Below are 17,362 nucleotides of genomic sequence, written 5' to 3' on the forward strand. Positions count from 1 at the left end.
TGAAACTGATGTTTAAATGTTGCTATATACTTGGAGATTGTTATATTCAAATATTCTCCTGCACATCACAAGCAGGTTCCAGTTCCCTGAATACTTATTAAAATACCTATAAAAATGCTTATATTAAAATCACTAATGCTTCTCATGCCTTTTTTTTTTTTAAAGCATTAAAAAAGTATGAGCACTCAGGTGAGCAGGGACCAAAACAACAATCTTCATTCACGTGGAAACAGGCAAACTACCAGGCTGTGGAGTCACTCATTTAATCCACGCGCAATTAATCCATTTAAAATAAAACTGTTTCAACAGAAGAAAGAGGTAACAGAAGGGTAAAGCAGGGTCATATGTGCATAGCTAAAGAGTTCACTATCCTGGGTTTATAGCACATGTAGATTGAAGAAAAAGTTCTGCTCGTCAGGAAAGCCGAGATGAGAAAACACTATCTGGCACATAAGATCTCGGACTGCCACAAAGACTCTCGAAAACTGTCACAGAGATGAGAAGACAGGGGAAGAGAGGCAGAGGTTTGCTGTCTAGCGTGCTGTGTTTGCCTGAATCTTGCTTTGAGGACTCTATTCAGGTTTTGTTGGGGTTTTGGCTGATTTTTGAGTGGGTTTCTTTTTGTTTGGGTTTTGTTTTCTTACTTTATTTCTTTAAACAACCCAGAAGGGCAGGAGGTGCTATCCTCACTTCTGCACAGCGCTACCCAAGCGTGTGCCATCACACTCACTGCATCTCACGTCTACCCACCCCAGGAGGGTGTTGTATGCAGGCCACGCAGAGCCCATAATGCCTGGGCACCTTCTAATGCTCTTTGGGGCCAAAGAGGCTATTTAATTGATCTTTGTGGGCACTATTTCTGTGCACTCAAGACTTCATCCTGAGTGAAACTGGCTCTCTTCCACAGTTACTAAACTAGCAATACTTTATTAAGCCCATGGAGGTACTTTCACAGAGAGCTAACTGAAAGCAGGGGCAGCTGCTGGGTTTCCTACACCCCAGCTCTACCAAGAAGGCTATATTATAGACCTGGTGTTAGAGACCAGTATAAATAGTAAAGCCAGACAGAAAACAGTTTTATGTCCTTGACCTACCATTTCCACTCTGGTCACACTAAGCCTGGCCTTTGGTCATACTTAAAAAATATTTTAATCTTTATTAAACTTTTAAATCTGTCACTTCTCACGGGGGCAGTGCCAGCTGTTCTAGCAAAAGGCTGTTCCCCCCCAGCCCAAGGCAGCTGCTGCTCATTCCTTACCGCCTTCCTGGGCAGGAGCCCTGCCAGCAGCCCCACTTCCCGAGGCTCTCGCCCCAATGTATTGCGAGCAGCAGGAGGGCAGCACCAGCCTTCTCCACCTATTTTTAGTGTTCATCCCTATCCAGAGCTTCATTATATTTAAGAGGTCATTAAGAGATAAAAATAGACCAGTCTAGATTTGTTCCCTCAGTTACCTAAAATCCTGTCCCACTTGCAGCTAGAAGACAGAGTTGTGACAGAGTTTCGCAGGAAAGCCAAACTTGAACACAAACAGCACTAATGCATGGAAGGTGAACATCTTGCTGTATTCAAGATTCTGAGCATAATCACCCCAAATCATCTTTTTCAGCACAGAAAACATGCATGCTAGGAAACCTGTACGCATTTGCTTTTGCATGGCTGCATAGGTAACAGTCCCTTCCAGTTCTGCCAGTGCCAAGCCTTTCCCAAAGGACAGTCTGCATAAGTGAAAACTTGTGCTGAAACTAACAGAATTTAGGCACAGAAGTCAAATTTCTATAAAGAGTGTGCAGAGAACTTAAATTAAGGTGCTGTTTAAATACCTTGCTGAAGTAGGATCTAAAGCACAGCTATGGTGTCAGAAAGAGTTAAGTCAAATGCGCCCAGCACTCATTCATCGTACAATTCCATCTCAATTCATTATCAGCACTAACAGTAGTTGGTATCATACAATTCTGGGAAATGATGCTGACTTATAAAAACAGTAGTAAGTAGTCAATGCCTCATATTTCCAGAGGCATTAAGATTAATAGATTTATTATATAAGTGCTAAAGCTTCTATATTTCAGTTTCATCTAACTTTATTGGAGAAGCTATTAAAGACTGTTTCTTAAAGAATAAAAGTAAAGTGCCAGAAGTAATAATATCATTTTTAATAAAGTTTCTTATTTTAATTTACAGTCGACAGAAGCTGCTATTCTGTTATGCCAAAAAGCTTCTGTCTACCTGCATAAGATCTGACACTTCTCAGAAGAAACACCAAATCTTACAGCACATTTGGAGCATTGCATTTTCTTATTAATCAGAAGAGTGAACTTAACAGCTGCATTATTAAAGATAATTTTAGGCCATTTCCTGTGTCACATACTTAACTTTTCATAAGTTAAATGAAGTGAGATCTTCGGTTCCAAATTACACTGTCTAACTACCACAACACTAATTTAATTTCTCTCTCTAGAAAAATATTGTAAAACCACTATTTCCTGTTTTCTTCTGTGGCACACTTGAGTTGTTTCTCCAAAAACACAGGCCAGGCTGAACACCACTTTTGCCTACAAGAGCCAAGATTAAACCCAAACAGGAACACCAAAAAACTCCCAAAGTCCTAGTAACTAGACAACCAATCACAAATTCTTAGGCTGCTGAGTTCATGGACTTTCTTTCAGCCACAATGAATCCGTGGGAAACTCCCTGAACACAATACTTCATAGCTGCCTTCCTACCCTCTGGATCATTTGAGTCCATTACCACGTTTGAAACACAAACTCACGCTGAGGAATTAAAGAAACTCCCTCATGCTTCCATTGGATCTGTCTGGCTTTCAGGTCTAGGGAAAACGTCACCAGGGCTGCAGCTTAGCACTGCACACCGAAAAAGAAGAGCCATTCTGCTGAAAATATTACATCCCTTCCTTCCTCAAGCACCAAGACAGCAGAGAAATCCTCTCCTTGAATGGAAACAGAGCAATTACTGGAATTGTGCTGCTCCCCACAGCAATACAGACACACCACTCCACATACAACACTGCTTCAAGACAACTTTTAACCTTAAACCGGCCTCTGAAAGCATTAGGTTGGTCAAAGTTTCAGTACTGAAACATTCCATTCCCAGAAACTGGCAGACACTTAGGCTTTCTTTCTCTTTCCCAGCGTATCTGGCACGTAGCATTACACACCAAGAAACAGGTGCATCTTACTAACAGCAGCTACCCGCAATAGAATGTGTTGTGAAATGTAACATCAGGAGTACAATTAAAGAATGATAGATTTGGGTGGTTAATGCTTCCCCTGTCAAACAAACAGCAAAATAAAGGTGACATAGGCAGTGAAAACAAAATTGGTTTAGGTGACATAAAAGCAACTTATAACCTTGTCATTCAAATAACTTCAGATTTCATTTTTATTATGGGATGTAATGCCAGTTTGTTTAACATACCCTTATATAATCACAGAATGGTTTAGGTTTGGAAAATACCTTTAAGACCCATCAAGTCCAACCATTAACCCAACACTGCCAACTACACCACTAAACCATGTCCCTAAGCACCACATCTACATGTCATTTAAATACCTCCAGGAATGGTAAGCAAGGCATGTAAGCAGCACCTTAGAGTTCCCTCCACACTCTATATAGAAATTTGACTTTACTTCAGTGTACATACGCCTACGTCCTATCAGCTTCAGCAGAAGTTTGCAACTTCAGTTCCACAAAAAGTGTAGCACTTATTACACTATGCTTTGAATGACATCAAAGACAATGGAAGACCTGAAGCAAGCTCTTAATCACCTTTCCAAGGTGACAGAACTACAGAACACCATGAGCTGTCACACCACAACTCAGGAAGTATTTTAGCCAGAATTAACCCAAAATGCATTCATATTTGTGACCATTTATGGTGCTGTACACGACTGGGAGCCAGTAGTGTTCCCTATTTCATGTTCCAACTGTGCTGTCGCATGGACTTTCCCAGGGAGCTCAGGTATCAAATGTTCCACTCCATTCCACCTCTTCAGCCTCACTGTTCTTTCCTGACTCTCCACAGGAGAAAGGAGCACTTGGCCCAGGGTGCAGCTTGCAGCAGCTGACTGACATAAATACTTCCCCCTCCAGGGAATACAGCAAGGCAGAGAAGATGGAAGAGTGAAAAGAGATTCAGAATGAGTTGACACCTGAAGTTTTGTGAATTGACACTTCCGGGGAAAGAAACAGGCTCTGGTTTTTACACATCAACATTTCCCATATGGTTAGTATAGCATCCTTGATTCTAAGCCTCGCAGCATGACTACTTTCCCCGAGGTACTGTAAAACTGTGAGGAGATTCTTCTGCCAGCTCTAAAGCATGTTTGTATGAAGACCAGAAGAGGGATACACGGAACCAGGCCCACTGACACCATGGTTCAGTGTCCTCACTTTTCCAAAAGTCAAAATACTATACACACACTTAATTTTCATAATTTCTTGAATTCTGCCTCCCACTGTGTTTATTCTTTAAAGCTGAAGTTATATTTTTGTATAGGTTGGTGTTGATGTTTTATAAAGGTCAAATTATAGTGGTTTCCCTACTGTTTTATTGTAGGGTTGAGAGCTGGCCCTGTAATTAAAATTCCAGCTAAATAAAGTCTGCAGGAGTCTTACTTGTAACCAGGCAATTTGATTTTCTAGCAAACCAGAGTGCATTTCCTGTTGCCACGAGCTCACTGTCACACAAAAGAAGGTAAACAAACCCCAAAAGCCTGAATGCATTTACACAAACAGTGTTTCTTATCTGTATAGTTAGTAGAAAATATAAATATATTCTAGTTACAGAATATAATAGAAATATATTGAATATTGAAATATATGTAGAAATTAAAATTTTCTACAACCTATTTTTCAGTATTTTGGCCAAAAAAATGTAAGACAGGACGACTCAATTCATACATAAACCTATGCCTGGCCAAAGTGTCCACACCACTCTTGATAATGGATATGAGACATTTGCCATTTTCCCTTCTATATGATAAACCTGAATGCCTGGCTCTAGAATGGTCCCCTGCATCAATTTGATCATCACTTACTCCAGGCTTATCTCATTTTAACTTCTGGTTCTTGCTAGAAAGTGTTTCAAAAGTGTCAAAAAGAGATACCAGTGCTGACTACAACTTCAGTGCTGAATTTCTCTTTTGCTGTCGGCTACCTGTAAGCTGCTCCAGTGTTGCCTCTGTTTTGCTTCCTTCTTTAAAGCCCCCTCAGTTCTGCTTCAGTTCTCTCCAGAGCCAAGAGAGAGAAGGCTGCACTGATTTTTATTTATTTTAAAGAAAGGAAACAAATCAATGCTAGTATTGAAAGGGGAGCTCGTGTCTAAAAAGCAACATCTCAGATTGTTATAGGAATTGTTTTTGAGGCCTTCTCAGGGCTTCCAACTTTATTTTCACCTTATTTAAAAAGAATTATTTGGTAAAGGAATTTCATATTTTTTATGAAGATAATCCCTTTCAGGCCAGCTTTCTACAGCCAATTTCTTATTTCAGCAAATCCTACTACTCACCAGGATTGATATTTTTTCAGGCATTAAAAAAACCACAACATAGGCATTTTAGTTTATATTCACATCACAGAACGTGACATGCACTTATTCCACTATCTACAGCTTCACTAGCCTGCCCAAGAAGCAGAGGTAGGTACAAGGCATACAAATATACACAAAGTCATTCCAAAATGACCAGGTTTTTCAGACTCAATCCATAAGAAGTTACTTTTTCTTTCTCTTCTCTAGAGGAAAGACTTTGGGAGGATAAGCTGAGCAGAGACACAAGACAAAAATCAAGAACGCTAGCCTCCAGCCAAACAAAAAGCTCTCCATCTAATAAATTTCTGAAAGACTTCATGAGTTTACTGCCAGTGTTACTTATTCTCAAAGTGAGACTGAGAGATCACATGTCACAAGAAAGCTATGTAAAAAAGAGATGTGTCCATTAAAGCAGACAATAGCTGATGCACACAGACAGATTGCTCTGTCCGGGGGTAGACTGCTTTAAATAAACAAAGGGAAAGTAAAACTGCAAATTGAAGCGTGAGCATAATTACATTAGAAAGTTACAATTTGATTTGGATTAGCAGAGAGAAAACCTAAAAGCTAAGAATTAATTGTGAACTACAGCTACAATTATTTCAAAGAATACTTGCATGCTTTAAGATAATCATTAACTTAAATGAGATTCAATGTTTAAGGGAAGATTTAACCTCACATACTCCCATTAATTCTTGCTAAATGTCCGCACTGCACTTTGAAATGTAATGGAAAAGGTTAGCTAGCCGTGATTCTTTTGAATGGTGCCTTCCTAAGATCTGCAAATTAGAAGTTCTGTCAGAAATGGGGTCTGTGAAAATACAAAGCTATGTACTACAGAAAGGCATTAACGTCTCAGCATGCAGTAATTTGTGTTGGAGCTGTTTGTCAGATATGAACAGCAGCTTCCTCCAGACAAAGCTGGGCTGATGCTGTAGCCTCTCCAGCATGACCCCAGCTCAGAACTATAACCAGAAGTCATATGCCCCTACCCCTCATTCCCTCAGGAAGATGACCCTGTTACATTTTGTCAAGCATGAGCAATTAGTGTCAGACTATTTGCTTGCTGAGTTTGTCCAAAGCTAAACTGCCTGCATTTGCCTAAAAGACAGATTTACCCTTCCAACATGCTTATACACCTGCAGAGAACTCTGCTGCCTCTTGGCCTGCATGGTTAACCAGTTAGGGAGTAAATAACTTAATCCGACTTTTGTTTTGTTTTGGAGTTGCCAGCTGGAAACAAACAGAAATCTTCCATTGAAGCACCTGGGGACATTATTAACACAAGGTTTGCACTGCACTAAGCAAGAGACCCGTCCTGATAACACTGAGCAGTTGGTTATTGATTTAGTCAGCTGGCATGGTTCAGCCAACCACAGCCTTCATCTCTTGCTATTCCAGAAACAACTCAGCATCAAACAAAGTCATCTGCTTTTACCTTCCTAAATCCAGAGCAGCCCATTAACAGAACATCCACTGTTACTGCAAAGATCCTCACTCAGTTTTTTAAATGCGGGTTTCATAACTTTTCTCAACAAAACAGACAAGACACTGTGTTTAGATCTTAATTTTCTCCAACGTGGAATTACAATGTCAAGAGGAGTTTTCACAAACACATACGGCTTTCCTTCCATTACTCGACAAGTGCTGACTACATCCCTGAGAGACTTCAACTTAGCCCTGAAGATGGTTTTCACAGTCTAAATAATTCGTTCACATTGTTCACTCGAAAGTCCTACCTTTTCAAAAACTAGTTTAATTAAATGTATAGGCATAAAAATCAAACAATTTAAAATAAACTCATTTCCCCTCAGGTCCTGTTAATAAGCTGACATGCACTGCTTGGAAGGCAACTGCCTGGCCACCTGGCACTCAACAACCACTTTTCCCTGTTTTGTTTTTGCTTTAATCATGTGTGAAAGCAGTTTAACAGATGATATGATACTGTTATGTTGCAACATCAATCTGCACACATCTATTCAGACACACATCTAAGATGTTCTATATTACTTCGTCACAATCCATATTTGCAATACATACGCAGACAGCTTTGTCCCTCCGTGCAAGAGGCAAACTTCAATTGAACTTCAATTAAAAAGCAGTGCCTTAGGCATTTAAGTGCAAAAGGATCTTCCCTTTGAAGATCCTCCTCACCCTGCCCCCATCAACATGTTTTTAAGTTCCCAATTTCCCACTATAAAAATTACTTTCACAATTATGTAACCATTGTACATACCACCAAATATACCCTGGAATTTTGGTAACATGTTTGGCTTCCTACCACAATTTAAATGGGAAAAGCATAATTAAGTTATATCCCTAATGTCTGGCTTCAAATCCTGACCAATATTTCTGTCCACATGGCTTAACAGAGTCGCAGATGCCTGTCTTAATCCTGTATCCAAGCGTCAGAACCGAAGCTGTGATATTCAAGTTCTATACATGCGTACATGCACGTTAATATATATTTTAGAGCATAAAAGCATTGCACTATCAAGGTAGAAAAGCGAACAGACACATTTCTGTAGAGCCTGCTACCACATGCCCAGCACAGGAAATAAGTAATTTTTCAGCATTTTCTGAAGAAGTACATTTCTTAACATTGCAAGTGATTTATGTGAAATGAAAGTAATTTATATGCTTGTGGAATTCAAAATGCATTAAAGACTTCTTCATTTTGAAAAGCCACAACTAGATTTTGAGAAGGATGCACTACAGATGTGTACACCTGAACAGGAGAAAAATCCATAGTTGTCTAGCTGTTGCTCAAAAGTCTAGACAGTTTGCCCTGCAAGAAATTACTAAGCCAAAAATGCACCTTACTTGAAGACATACTTTTGCAAACTACAGCTTCCACCTCTAGTTCCATTTACCTAAAACCTGCAATATACGCAGTATGAAGAGTTAACAGTAGCCTAGAAACCACATGTTAAAACTCCATAGAGGGTTTGTCATAGTATGTTGAATTATTCTGCCACATTGGCTTCATACAGCTGCAGAATAAGTGAAGCAGGGGGAGACGAATCAAATGTGTGTGATAACACACTGTGGACCAGAAAAAAACAAGAGTAACAGCAGTAATATTGATAGCATGAGGCCACCTGGACAGGCAAGTGACATGGCAGATGTGATAAATCAAACCTCACATGGCATCATCTGAGAATGAGCAAGAAATGTTTTGATGTGTGATCAGCACTGAGACTCCTGTACACACAATACTCGAGTAGTGGGAATGGTCGTCTCCCCCGTCTTTGGGGGCCTACAAGGAAGCTGGGGGGGACTTTTTACAAGGGCCTGTAGTGACAGGACAAGGGGGAATGGGTTTAAACTGAAAGCGGAGAGATTTAGATTAGATATCAGGAAGAAGTTCTTTATGGAGAGGGTGGTGAAGCACTGGAACAGGTTGCCCAGAGAAGCTGTGGGTGCCCCATCCCTGGATGTCTTCAAGGCCAGGCTGGATGTGGCTTTGAGCAACCTGGTCTGGTGGAAGGTGTCCCTGCCCATGGCAGGGGGGTTGGAACTAGATGATCTTTAAGGTCCCTTCCAACCCTAACCATTCTATGATCTTTTCACAGACACTATTCAGTTTGAACAAAGGAAATCTTGTTGGAAGCTACAGCTTTGCTAGACAACAGAAGAACTGTCTTAAGCATTAATGATTAGCCGACTAATATATTTCCCATCAAATGAGTAAACAAAGATTTTCAATATGGTTGAATAGAAAAGTATTTGTTAAGATCCACAAAATAAAAAAGGACCCAAATGCAGAGAGACACAGCCCTGATCTTGAAGCAGCCCAAGCTCTAAAACCTGCAATCTATCACGTAAGAGACAGAAGAGGTCAGCCATTAATTAACATCCAAATTAAAGCTTTTCAATTACGGGTCAAAACTTCCTTTGTTTTGACATTTAAATCACTGGCAGTGTATTCCCCAGTTTAGTATGCACAACTCATCACCTAACGTCTTTATGTTAATTGCCTCGATTTTTCAAGTGCACTATTTGATTCATTGTCAATTAAAAATACCCCCAAAAGCCAAGACTCCTGTATGTTAAGTATAAACATGATTAATGTAACACAATTACATTTCCACATTTGATGAGCCTGATTAGGAACTTTCCATCAGCTTGGCCTGACAGAGCACTGTCACGACCAGTGACCTGTCAGCCCTGTCAAAGACAAGCTTTCTGATGGGGAAGTATTTCATAGCCACAAATGTTTCAGGAAGGTATAAAACCTGTAATTTAACACTGTCAATTGTCACTTTATCAAGAAAGTGGCCATCTTTATGACATTCTGAGACTGGATCCCCTCCCACTACAACAAGGGAACAACTGGGTTCAGAAAACTGCACTCTGGGAAAGAATTGGGCAGACCAAAAGTAGGAGAGCAAAGCCTGATTTTGTTTGTGGATGCAAAAGACACAAGGTATAAGGAGATAAAGGAGGCTCATAAGGGAAACAAAAAAAAAAAAAAAATTTAAAAACCCAAGATAAAATAGGAAAATAAAACGGTCCAAGTCTAGAGGCTGCTGCTAAGTACAATGCAATGGCAAATAAATAAATAAAGGCAGTTCAGCCTGAGCGCAAGGAGATAAAAGCTAAGAAACAGCAACGGACTGCCAGTGGGGCTAACCAGAAGGAGGTGTGCATACACAACTGGGCTATGCAATTGTTATGGCCAGCTTCTAAGTAGGTTTCAGTAAGAATTACTACAAATCAGAGTAAGAAATAAGATACAATTCTGCAACCTCAGTTTGGGCTTCTCTTCCTCCTTCCCATCAGTAAATATAAAATATAATTAACATTGCTGTATGTAGAAGTAATAAATACATAAGAACCAGTCATAACCTATATTTAATTACAAGGGAGATACTAGCAATAAAATGTACAGTAGGTCCTTGTTTAAATTGAAAAATAAAACAACAAAAATACTTTTATTGCACTTCAGAACAGAATTAAGGAGCTCCTTGGCTTATCGAGGACTCCAAAAGCAATCACTGCAATAGGCCTGCTATGCATATTTGCTCTATTAATTTACACAGCCCTGGTAAGCCTCACATTGCAATGCAACCGCTAAATTACACCGCTTTTGGGTAATGGGTATAAAGAGATGCAAGAGCATGCAAAGTGTATTCAAACAGACAATTAAAAATATCAATTCTCTTGACAGCTAAAATGAAGAAACTGTGCAGGGGTTTAATGCTGCTGCATGAAGGACATACTGTTGACGAGTGATTGAATTAACTAGAATCACGCATCGACAGCCTGCCTTTGTCGAACATTACATATTAGGCCAATTTAGTGTCTGCTTATTAAAATAATTTAATTCTGAAGATTGTTTCCTGGCATTTGTAAATCTCCTCATGCTCTTCCCTCCTCCTCACATTAATGATGGCATCTTAATTATTGAGCTAGTTTCACACCAGTGCAATTAGCTGGGTCACCACAGAGCAGCCCAGTCAACTCTGACTTAACCGACTTGTCCTTCAGGTATTTGGGAAGATGAGGAAAAATCAGCAACAGATCTGGCCAGACAAACTATTGCCTCAAAATTCAGAAGCAGATGAAGAACATGACGAAGTTTATTTTTATTCAACTTAAAACTAACTTGTTCATTGCTTTTCTTCACAGAGGTTTTCAACTTTGCATGCATATTAAATCTATTAGACTTCCTATATTATATAAATTTCTACTCTTAACCACATAGAAATGATACAATAAAAATTTCAAAGAAAACGCAATGCCTAAAAAATGAGAAGTTTGAAATCTCACTTCTAAACTGAATAATAATCTCACATCTCTGAATAGCATTACTACCTATGAACCAGATTTCCTCTGAAAATGCAAGTCAGACTAAGTAACATCAAAATGCTTAGACTAAAAATGTATCCTAAATATTTATTTTGGATTTTTAGATGATCTTTAAGGTCCCTTCCAACCCAAACCTTTCTGTGATTCATCCAAACATGCATAACAGTAAAAATATATCAATACGTAGTAGTAACATCTGGAGGGAACTGAGATGGGAAATGAGTGCCTTCAATAAGCAATACTGCTTTGCATTTCTTAGTTTCACCAAACTATCACTATGCACCCCATCACAGGATCTAGATACTGTATGTAGGTGCCAAGCACTACTGTCTCATGCTGCAAACCTAACGAAATTCTTGGTTCAACAGCAGGCAACCAAGCATGACAAAGAAACTATTAAAAACATGTATTACACTGAAAATCACCAGCATGTTTGGAAGTTATAAAAAGAGAAGCACTTAGTATCTAAGTCTTCAAAGTCATTGACTATTGGACAAGGTACTGCCTTGGTTTGACAGTCTCAAACTCCCAAAGCCACAAAACTGAATGAACATGTTGTAAGACTTGCTCATGAAAGTATTTGAATGAACTAACAAAAGGACTGACAGTTAAATCTCCTTCAGTTTCATGCTTTGAGCATATAGTGCCAGATTGGATTTTACAATGTGACACCTGGTCACTGGAGTATTCCAGTTTTACAACACATACAGTAACAATTTGCTGGCATTGATGATCACAAGCTTCATCCAGCCTCCTCTGAATTTCATGTGAAGACCTGGACTTGCACTGACTTTGAATGAAACTTCTATGATATAAGCTTCTAAATATGAGTTGAACAGATGAATTAATAGTGAAATACTGATAGGCAAGCCCTGATCTCCAAGACCACAGGAAAGACTATTAAAAAATTCAGAACAAATTAAGTTTTTAAGAAGTGGATGATTCTAAGTTTTCACAACATTCATACTGTCCCAAATACTGTCTATAGTATTTTGCTATCTCTAATACATGCAACAACAGAATGAAGTCTGTAGAGATATGGGATTAGCGCAGGGGAACCTAGACCGAATCACGGCGATATTCAAAATCCTATGTACAAAACAAAGTTTTCTGATAAGTGGCAGGAGTGACATGAATACATAACCAGATCTGATTTTTGCACAATAGTAATATAGGAAAATAACATACGGTTCAGAACTGGCTGGTCCTCTGTGAATTCAAGTGGCTGTTCAATATAAAAAACTTTTTGCTGGAATCCAGGGACACATTCTAAATCTTCTGCACATGCGAGCAGCAGAACCTGAGAAAAAAAAAAAAAAGGAAATGGATATTTAACATTCCTCATTCATCCATCATGTTGGCTTGTGGGAACAATACTAGGTTTAGGCTCAGTGCTCATAAAACAAAACATTTGGCTCCACGCTCATAAAACAAAATATTCATCACATCACACTTCCCCTTCAAATCTTGCTAAACAATTTTTTATGTAAGGTTTTTGCTTTTATATACGTGGGCTGGCATGGAAATTTCAAAACTGTAGCTTTCAAGGTTAAGCCAAGTTCAGATTATCAGTAATGGATATTATTGATCTTTAGGAAAACATAGGATGTAACGTTGCCTCTAAGAAAATCACAGGTGAATACAGCTAGGCTTAAACACATGCTTAAATTAAGCACTTCAAAGTTGATTTAAACAATTTATAAATTAGGGTCTGCAAACATAGTTTCAGAAACTTGATCACCAAGTTGCAGAAGGAATTTTTTATTCGAGGGTGAAATTTCACATCACAGTTTTCCTTCATAACAGGACTTTGCTAACGAGTGTGAACTCTTGCTTTTTTTTTTTTTCACCTCCTCTCTGAGCCGGTTTGTTCATTTGCCCTGTAATCAAAAGCTTGTTTACAGCAAGGGAAGACTGCAAATGAAACATGTGCATCATAGTGGAGGTGGATCTGAAGGTTAAAGTTGAATACAGTTTGTGTCACTGTTAGTATGTGGTCACCAAAGTTCCCTGTCACCACAGGAACACCTTAGCAAAGGAGGAAGCTTAAAAGCAAAATTAAATTGGTTGGAAATAGGTACAATACTAATCTCTGTCTCTGAAGGTGTGTGTTCTATCCCTGAATAGAGACAACCACCTGAAAGGCTATTTTTCTTGGCAGCTTTTAAATGAGAGCATGGGGATAAGAATGTCCTAAGTGGCAGCAAGAAAAGAATTACTAAAAAGTTTAAAAGGTTAAAGAGAGAGGCAAAAGATGGCAAGTTCAAGAGTAGGAAAAGCCAAACCTGTATTTTGCAACCTACGTATGTCTAACTGCATTTTCAAAAGTACTCTCTGCTTCAAAACCTCTACAGGTGTTTTTCAAAACCTGACTTTCAGCTGGTGTACAGAGTACTCTGATCTCAAAGTTATTATGGCCAGTCTGCTGCCTGTTGTACAGCCGAAGAAAAATCAAGTAGAGATGGCACACACAGTGAGCAAGAAGAAAACAGTCAACCACAGTTGTTCTGGACATTTCCTCTAAAATTCAAGTGGCCCTACACAAATAGGTCTGTTCACTCAAGATATCCTCAACAGGTGGTCACAGTTTTGCAAAAAAAGCTCTTCAGCTCTAAAGTGAGGACAATTCCCCTCCTTTATGACACAGGCTCAAATATGCCAATCCTCATCCTAGAGAGATGTCCTGCCAAACTTTAACATCTGAATGTTTCCCTCTTAACCACTTCTCATAGTCCATTGGCTAAATCAGAGAAATAAATTACCTGTCCTTTCCCCTCCTGCACTTGACACTTGCTATAAGTTTTATGTGATCCCATTTGTAAAAACCAGAGGCAGCAATACCCCACCTGGTCTGCATTAGTTGTTCTTATTGAAACCAACTGCTGGATCATTTGTTTCATGTCACTGACATTCGCTATAAAAGCTTGGCTAGAAGTGCTAGCAGGCTGTGAGAAACAGCCAGAATATGTCATGACAATTAAGCTGGTGGTAGTCAAATGCAGCAGCAGATGGACGTCTTTGCCTTCATTCCTGACCTGCTCTATGTCTGTCTCTTTGAAGGATTAATCAAGGAAGAAGGACTTAAAGTAATACAGCAGGCAAGCTGCACCACACTTGACTATTATTCACTTCTATATATCCACATTCAACTATTGACATTGATATATTGATTTTATTGGAGATTCGGGAATCCATAAAGGTTGAGAATTGGATACATCCCCTTAGGTGTTCCAGTATGAGACAACTGCAAATGTGAACTGACACAGTCAGAGCCTCTCTGCAAAATTTCACATAAAACTTGATTACTGATTATTTAAAAAACAGCTTGATATGCATTTAAATGGTCACACACACAGAAAGACAGACACGTGCCTTTTCTGCACACATTTTCTGTGTGCACAGGTGCATTTTTAAAGGTACCTGTCTTTCTGATTCATGGTGGTACTGAATGAATATGCATCAAAATGCAATCACAGCAGAAGGAAGATTCTTCCAATCTCATGATGCAGGCTACAACTGAAGCAAAGTTAACTAACAAGTCATAGAATCATAGAAGGGTTTGGGTTGGAAAGGACCTTAAAGACCATGTTGTTCCACCCTCTGCCAAGGGCAGAGACACCTTCCACCAGACCAGGTTGCTCAAAGCCTCGTCCAGCCTGGCCTTGGACACTCCCAGGGATGGGGCATCCACAGCTTCTCTGGGCAACCTGTCCCAATGCCTCAACACCCTCTTCGGGAAGAATTTTCTTACTGATGTCCAATCTAAATCTCTTCCAGTTCGAATTCATCACCCTTTGTTGTGTAACTACCTCCCCTTGTAAAAAGTCCCACCCCAGCTTTCTTACTGCCGCTTCAGGTACTGGAAAGTGCTAAAAGGTCTCCCTGGAGCCTTCTCTTCTCCAGGTTGAACAAGCCCAACTCTCCCAGCAGCCCTCTGAATATCTTCATGGCCTCCTCTGGATTTGCTCCAACAGGTCAGTATCCTTTTCATGTTGAGGGCTCCACAGCTGGATGCAGTACTCCAGGTGGGGTCTCACAAGAACAGAACAGAGCAGAGGGAGAGAATCACCTCCCTCGCCCTGCTGGCCACACTGCTTTGGATACAGCCCAGGATACAGTTGGCTTTCCGGGCTGCCAGCGCACACGGCCGGCTCATGTTCAGCTTTTCACCCCCCCAGTACCCCCAAGTCCTTCTCCTCGGAGCTGCTCTCCATCCATTCTCCACCCAGCCTGTACTCATGCTTGGGATTGCCCCAACCCAGGTGCAGGACCTTGCCCTTGGCATTGTTGAACTCCATGAGGTTGGCAGTGGCCCACCTCTCCAGCCTGTCCAGGTCCCTCTGGATGGCATCCCTTCCCTCCAGGGTGTCACTGCGCCACACAGCTTGGTGTCGTCGGCAAACTTGCTGAGGGTGCATGCACTCAACCCCACCATCCATGTCGCTGACAAAGATGTTAAACAGCACCGATCCCAATACTGATCCCTGAGGCATTTGCGTTCCTACAGGGGCATTTGAGATGGGCTCCCAATGAAGTTGGCTTGCTGACTGGAGCATCAGGAATTCTCTCATTTTGTTTGCCAGGTGCTCTCCTGGTGACCTGTGATTCTTTTCGAGGCTCTGGATATCTGTTGGTGGCACTAGTGGTTTAGTCTCCTTCCTCCTTCAGACCTAGTTTAAAGCCCTCTTAATGAGGAAGGTCCACACCACGAAAATAGCCCAAGCAATATATGCTTGAATTTAGCTATAACCAGCTCTTATCCCTGAAGAACTAACACCGCAAGTAAGAGGCAAATCATGTTCTGATCTCCCAGCTACTAGCATCTTGAAGTTGGAAGTCTTGTCTTACAGCGCTATAAATAAAAAGCCTGTTTTGGCCATCATTTATGTTGGTACTTGGAAAAGGGAATATGTCTACTTTATCAGATTTGTGACATTACAAGTTGACTTTGAAATCTGGGCAATCTAAATAGGTCATGAGTTAACTTCTGTAAGCGTGGTACAGAAGTCTCACATAATACAGATGTAGCAAATAGAAAATGACCTTTACTCCTTTTGAAATAATTACAAGACTCAAGCTCAGCCTTGCTGTGAAACAGAACATTTTATTCGACTTGTGCAATTCCAGGCACTTTCTTCTTCCTGACACGTCAGCCAAGATGTTAAATTTGTCACCTCACAGGGAGTTTTTAATTAATTATCTTAAAAGCACAATTATTATTTTATTTTTCTCATGAAAAAACTTCTGTTGAACTAAATGTATATCTCCTTAAAATAATTTCTGTTGATGTTCTTCACTTTGGGGAAAAAAAAGTCTTTCAAAATACGTTGAAAAAAAAAAACAAGCAGAATTGTGTTGAAGGCAAAGAGGATTTTTAAATAATGTTTAAATGTCATATATGTAGAATTCAGAATATATAAATATTGTTCACATATCTAGTCAAGTCCTGGGCAATTAGTCTAGAAGGATACTTCACCCACCACTAAGAAAAAAAAAAGACACATTCTTAAAAAAAAAAAAATTACAATTATGCAGCAAATATAATTTGCTCCTGAAAGTCTGAAGGGGCAGAAGTCTGAAAAGCAGACCAGGGAGTCATGACTACTGAGACCTACAGATCCTATATTCACTGACAAGCAGAATCAAAGTTTTTCATAACCTGCTGCTTTTCAGAAATGTACAGAGCAAAGATTCATTTTTAATATCCTGATAATTTGTCTTTCTGAATTTATTACCAGTCACTATAAGGAAATGTCACTAGTTCAGATAACTCCTGTGCAAGTTTGGTCACTGGACTAGAACTATACTTCTGATGAGGTATCAAGCCTATGAAACACCTTTTTTTCCCATTAATAAAACAGTGCACACATGCTGGTGACCTTGAATGACCTCAACATTTGCACTGAAAGCTGCTCACATGGAACATGGATTGGAAAGCAAAAGAGGATGGCGATTTATTGCCATACTGCAGAAGAAATTAATAAAGCCCAATGTTAAAGTAC

General features: G+C 39.8%; 1 protein-coding gene across 1 annotated transcript in view; it reads right to left on the reverse strand.

Moving 5' to 3' along the window:
• The window catches only part of LOC104515614 (cadherin-13-like), a gene marked incomplete at its 3' end in the record, with an annotated part of 93,869 nt that overhangs the window by 61,517 nt on the left and 14,990 nt on the right, over positions 1 to 17,362 (reverse strand). The window contains exon 2 of the mRNA XM_010159658.1: positions 12,549 to 12,660. Within this exon, the coding sequence (XP_010157960.1) occupies positions 12,549 to 12,660 (112 nt within the window). The remainder of the gene's footprint in view (positions 1 to 12,548; positions 12,661 to 17,362) is intronic.

The sequence above is a fragment of the Eurypyga helias genome, unplaced genomic scaffold, assembly GCF_000690775.1.
Source record: "Eurypyga helias isolate BGI_N326 unplaced genomic scaffold, ASM69077v1 scaffold9099, whole genome shotgun sequence".
Lineage (NCBI taxonomy): Eukaryota > Metazoa > Chordata > Aves > Eurypygiformes > Eurypygidae > Eurypyga > Eurypyga helias.